The sequence below is a fragment of the Lytechinus variegatus genome, chromosome 14, assembly GCF_018143015.1.
Source record: "Lytechinus variegatus isolate NC3 chromosome 14, Lvar_3.0, whole genome shotgun sequence".
In the NCBI taxonomy this organism is placed as follows: domain Eukaryota; kingdom Metazoa; phylum Echinodermata; class Echinoidea; order Temnopleuroida; family Toxopneustidae; genus Lytechinus; species Lytechinus variegatus.
Genome location: NC_054753.1, coordinates 13757955 through 13763798, shown reverse-complemented (window position 1 = coordinate 13763798; position 5844 = coordinate 13757955). Strand labels below are relative to the sequence as shown.

Below are 5844 nucleotides of genomic sequence, written 5' to 3'. Positions count from 1 at the left end.
TAAACCATGGTATTGTTAACGTATACTTTTCAAATCTTTTTAGTTGTAATCTTTAAATTTAGAGGGCTAATGATATTTAATAAACATATTATTGTTAAATAAATTTATTATATATATTATTATATTACATTTTATGAAAGAGCGGTCATATTAAACAATTTTCACAATACAAGCGTATATAATTTGCGTGGAGAATCAAATATAAAATATGAATTACGATCTCAATCTAGCGGCAGTGCACCCCTCCCCCGCCCCCTCGGGCTGGGGTTCATCAAAGTCACTTCAAGATTGCCAACGCATGCTAATACCGGGCTAATGCTGGTTTTGTGAGGGCTGAACGCTAAAGTGTGACAGACAGAGGCTTATCTTATTAACTGGTATCAGTTTTCCCATAGAGATATCAAATATTCTCGCGTGGCAGTTATGAACAGGCACGCGTGCGCTCGATGAAATCGTAAACATATGGCCAGTTAACGCTTGCTTACACAGGATATGTTACATATCAGCGGAAATAGATATATAAGTAACCAATTCTGTACCAGCATTTATGAATATCATTATCGAACTTGGAATTTAGAGTTGGTAGGTTTTTTCTTCCTCTCCCTCTTTCTGTGCATCAAGATGTTTCAGATCTGGAGACTTTCCATGTTGTCGTCGGCGTTTCTTTATATTTCATCTACTATCTTGCTGTTGCTATCGTCATGTTTCCACGATGTCGGGGCAGTATACCAGCCGGCGTTCGAGATCAAGCCGTGGGCAGACTTTATGGCTACGATCCTTTTAATGCCTGGAGGCCAGGAGTGTTTTTACCAAGATGCAAAACTTGGAAATAATCTCAATTTTGAATATCAGGTAAACACGTACTGTGCCGAATAGTTAGAATATGAGTTTCTAGCATGCTTTGTTCTTAGTTTGCCCATTTTCGCTTTAATGCATGTTATTTATGCCTTCAGCCAACATCGCTTAGTTGTATAGAAAGTATCATAATCTTTATCATCACCATTAATATTCTCATGATCGTCAATATGTCATCATAATTTAAAGAGGTATATTAGTAGTTTTTTTCTTCAGCATAATTATCATAATTCTTGACAATTAAAGTGACACGCGACCATTCCTTTCTGCGCCACCCGAAAAAAGACCCCTCCCCCTATTTCTACTTGTTACAACTATCTCTTGCTCCTCTCCCCCACCCTCCCATTTCCCCCTCTTCCACCCCCTCTCCCTTCCCCTCTCCCCCTCCCGATCGTCCTTTCTTTATTCTCCCTCTCTCGTCTTTATAGCTCTCTTTTCTGTCTCACTTCTTTTTATCTATAGAGTTAATAATTCTCCAGCTAAATCAATGATGTTTGCTCATCGGAACAATAAAACTGAACACAATTGATCATGTAAAGGAGGCTCGAACATATGATTCGACTGCACGAATTAAGGCTGTGCAATATAAATGATTTATGACTTTTAATAAATCCACTTTTCCTGTCGAATGATAAGGCAAGACAGGAAAGATGTATGACTGGAATTAAATTGTTATTGAAATAATAGAATCCGAGGATGCGATGTGGTATGAAAATAAATGGTTATGAGTACCGTTTCAAAAAGACTTGTTAAAACAACAAATGCATTATTTTCTATCAGGTAATCAGATTGAATTATTTCCGTAGCTCTTATCTATTAATAAAAAAAAATCGGTTGTTTATTTATCTATTCATTAGCAAGTTTTGTGAAACGACCTGGCCACATGTTTTAATTGATTTTCATTGAGGACATATTCATGATCGCCAACAGATAAGTAATTTAAACCAATTGGTAAATAGTTTTAAATAACGCCTGGGTACTACATAATTCTCAAATTCTCTTCATGTTTGTTTTATTTTACTCTTTCTCGTGCAGCTTACAAGCAAAGACTCCAAACCAAGCCTTAATGCTTTGGTCAAGGGACCAAGAGGAATAGTATTATATGATAACAGGGCTTCCAATATGGGAATATTCCACCATACTGTGGAATATAAAGGTAGGACATTAAAGGGGAATCCAACCCAAATAAAAAATTGTTTTTATAAGGAAAAGAAAAATCAGACAAGTTGATAGGTGAAAGTTTGAACAATATTGGACAAACATCAAGAAAGTTATGAATTTTTAAATGTTGTAAATATTGGTAATCACTATACCCATGGAGACTTCAAATTGGCCGCATATGGGATGTCATTGTGATGTAAGGCAAGGACTATTCCTCCATGTACTCCAATACATATTTTGGCTAAAATGTCATTTTTCCCAAAAGTTTTATTTCAAATTATATTTTTCTTTCATGAGGACATAAAACAATATACAACCTGGGTTATATTTAGATTACTGCCCCAGGGGAATGGGTACTTAGGAGAAAACCACAAATCCCTGATAATAAAGTACATGGCCTATGAGAAAGTTGTCCTTGCCCCTTGTCATAATTTACTTACTGAGTTGCCAATTTGAAATCTACATAGTATTAGTGATCTCAATTTTAAAGCAGCTATAACTTTCTTATTTCTTGTCCAATTTCTTTCAAACTTTCACCATTCTGTTTAATTTATTTTTCTCCTTCCCGACACAACATTTTTTGGCCAAGGCTGGATTCCCCTTTAAGGGAGATTGTGATATAAAAAAAACTAGTGAAGTGCAACTACCCTCCCTTTGGCCCATGAATTAAATCGAAAAGAATTTAAACATGAAAATTATATTTAATATTGACATAATATTCTGTATATATTTTTTTGACATTTATATATATATTTTTTTCATTCTTGTGCAGAGTTGGAGCCCCTCCCCTTGAATAATATAATAATAATAAATATATAGATAAATAAATTAAATTTAAAATAAATTAATGATGGATAGATAGATAGATAGATTAAAAAAACTCTACCACTTGTACCATTTCACTAACTACGTGCCCGGGAATTGGTTGTATCTGATAGTACCTTATCTTTATTAATTATTGCATGATACTCAGACTGGGGGATTATCAAAACATGTCATTTCCAGTGATATTTATGAATCCAGTAATCTTTTCTCGCTATTTCAGGTGCCTACCAGTTTTGCATTGAAAACAACTACAAGAAATACTACGTGAAATATGTCAAGTTTTACCTCTCGATTACAGACAACGAAAGGTTAGACAATTACTACAAACTAGAAGATGATCTGCAAGAAACCTACGGAAATCTATCGGTAAGGTTCTTTGTTCATATTAATGTCCAGGGTGCTGAGTGTTGGACAGGAATACGGTGAATTGCTTGGGAAATGTTTCGAGCGCGTGACGCGAGCGAGCCATAAAAATATGGGTTTTATTTCTTCATAACAAAAAACAGCCCGCCCCCCCTCCTTACTTGTCAAAATGCCCTAGATTTTCAACGAAACGGTTTTTACCAAAAAAAATAAACGGCAGGATGGTTGCTACAAATATTGAATAATTTTTGTGAAAACAATTGATTGATCCAATGGTGCATAATCAGGTAATTAAAAAAATCACAAGTCACAAGGGTCATTTTGGGGATTTGAATTTCGGTTCTGCTAAAATAGACACGTGCTGCTAATGTTTTATGGGGGGGGGGGGTCAAAAATGACTGAAAAAAAATCCTGACTCTTCTCGAATGTTAAGATCCGGTGAGCTCAGATAAAAAATTTCGATCTTTCTTCTATGTTTATATGGTAAAGTCTTCACTCCCGCTATCTAAATACCCTGCCACATCACCCCCGTCATCACATACAAACATAGAAGAGGTTGTTCCATCAACTATGTGATGTACCTAGAGTGTTTTATTTTAAAGAATAAAAAATAATTGAAATAGTGTTCATGAAATTATTGTTGTCATTTCTAGCTAACCTTACAGAAGGTCATTACATACAAACATAGAGGATGTTTTTCCATGAACATAATTTATGATGGAATTAAATAATCATTTTTTTTTTATGACTAAACAATGTAATGATATTGATGATTTGCTGCCATTTCTAGCAAACCTTACAGAAGTTGACGATGTCGGTCCGGGTAATGCGACGGTACCAGCAGTGGAGCGGTATACGTGAAACACGGGACAGGGAACTATTAGAAGCCAACCAAAATTACGTATCAACATGGTCCAGTCTCCAGTGTCTGGTGGTCGTGGGCGCCGCCATGATTCAGGTCTATTTTCTCAGGAGTTTCTTCCATACAGCCAAATTGACGCCCACGCAGAAACCAAGGTGCTAGAGCTAGAATTTTCTTTAGTAGATTCGAAAATCCTAGGGCTGTGTTTCATGAAATGACTTTGTTAAAACTACAAGTGACGATATGAGTGGGAGTAGAATATTTAAGCCCCGGGCAGGGGACAACCGCCCCTATATATTTTTGAAGTAATGATTTAAAAAGGGGGAAACAAGAATATGGAAGGATAGACATGATAGAGTACCATAAATAATAGGCATCTGTGTCGTGTAACTTCATACCCCTATATTGAATCGATACAAAATATATATGCTATTACGTTAGGTCATCTCGGCCCCCCCCCCCCCCCCCATCAAACTATTTTGACGTCCCCCAGAAACGGCATGTAGTACTTTAACGTTGAAAGCATCGCTCGAATATTATGTTTCCAATTAACAGCCATCATCATGATCATGAATGTGAGTAATCAATGGCGCATATTTCACATTAGGGTTTTTGTTACTTTAAATCTTAACTTTCTACTCTGTGAACTATGATGAGAGTATAGTCACTATTATTAGAGTTTAATGTTGAACATAATCGGTATAGTATGCCAACCATCATGATTAGATGAAACCAAAATAAATAATTAGATACACGATGTGATAAATGCATCAAATTATGCAAATTAGATCAATGTATACTTTGTTTTTCTTACAATAATCTTCAACTCCAGTTATGGAAAATGAAAGTGGAATGCTTTTTACCATGACTTTTTTAAATTGAAATTTTAAATTCAACCATTTTACATTCTGCAATCATTGTGATAACATTTATAAATATATTTTTCTCGTAGAAACGTTAAAGTAGAGAAGTACTTCGTTTTACCTTTTTTTGCATGATAACTCTGTAACGTCAGTATTATTCCTGCCTCTAGAAATTTTGGATTTTTCAAACACTGTCAAATATGTTCTTATAGCAGAAGTCTATTCAAGTATATCGTGATATTGATCAAGTGCATAGTGTAAGAGTCTTAGCCTAATCTGAATCTATGATCGATCTTCACATTGATTGATTTTTTTTTTTACGATGACCTTCGCCGAGTGAAGACGCAACCTTGCAGCGGCTCCAAAACAGCTCACCCACGTGTAATTTGAATAAGAAAAAAATTTGTGAGGAACACGCGGCAACACGAGTGAAAGAGCGAGAACTATGGAATCTGGAAGGGGGAAGCGGCCGCGCCCTGCTAAAACGCCAACCAGCCCTCTTTCTTCTGAGGCGGCAATTTTACCGGCTATTCAGCTTATGTTGAATGAACAGTCAACTAAATTTGAAAATCGTTTTTCGGTTTTGGAAAACAAAATTTTGAAAGAAATTAAGCTGATACGTGAACAATGCGCTGAGGTGGTTGCCACCGTTGAACATCATTCCATAGAGCTGAAGGAAATGAAACAGGAAATGGAAAAGCTAAAAGAAGAAATGGCTATCGCCGAAAAAGAAAATAAGGAGGAGCTCGACAAAATGGAAACCTATGTAGCAAGAGAGAACTTGGTATTCCTTAATGTACCGGTGCCTGAAAAGGTAACAAGAGAAGGAGGAAAGGAAAATGTGGAAGAAACAATGAAAGAGTTTATGATAAATAAACTACAGTTCACAGAGCAGGAGGTGGAAGGTATCGAGTA

The 5844-nt window shown here is 36.0% G+C and overlaps 1 protein-coding gene across 1 annotated transcript; it reads left to right on the top strand.

Annotated features, from left to right (window-relative positions):
• The first annotated feature begins 446 nt into the window (after window positions 1-446).
• LOC121428080 (transmembrane emp24 domain-containing protein 6-like) lies at window positions 447-4400 on the top strand. The gene is made up of 4 exons (XM_041624656.1): window positions 447-852; window positions 1891-2011; window positions 3062-3207; window positions 3995-4400. The coding sequence occupies exons 1-4, from the start codon at window positions 493-495 to the stop codon at window positions 4226-4228; spliced, it is 861 nt and encodes a 286-aa protein (XP_041480590.1). The 5' UTR covers window positions 447-492; the 3' UTR covers window positions 4229-4400.
• Window positions 4401-5844: the final 1444 nt, after the last annotated feature.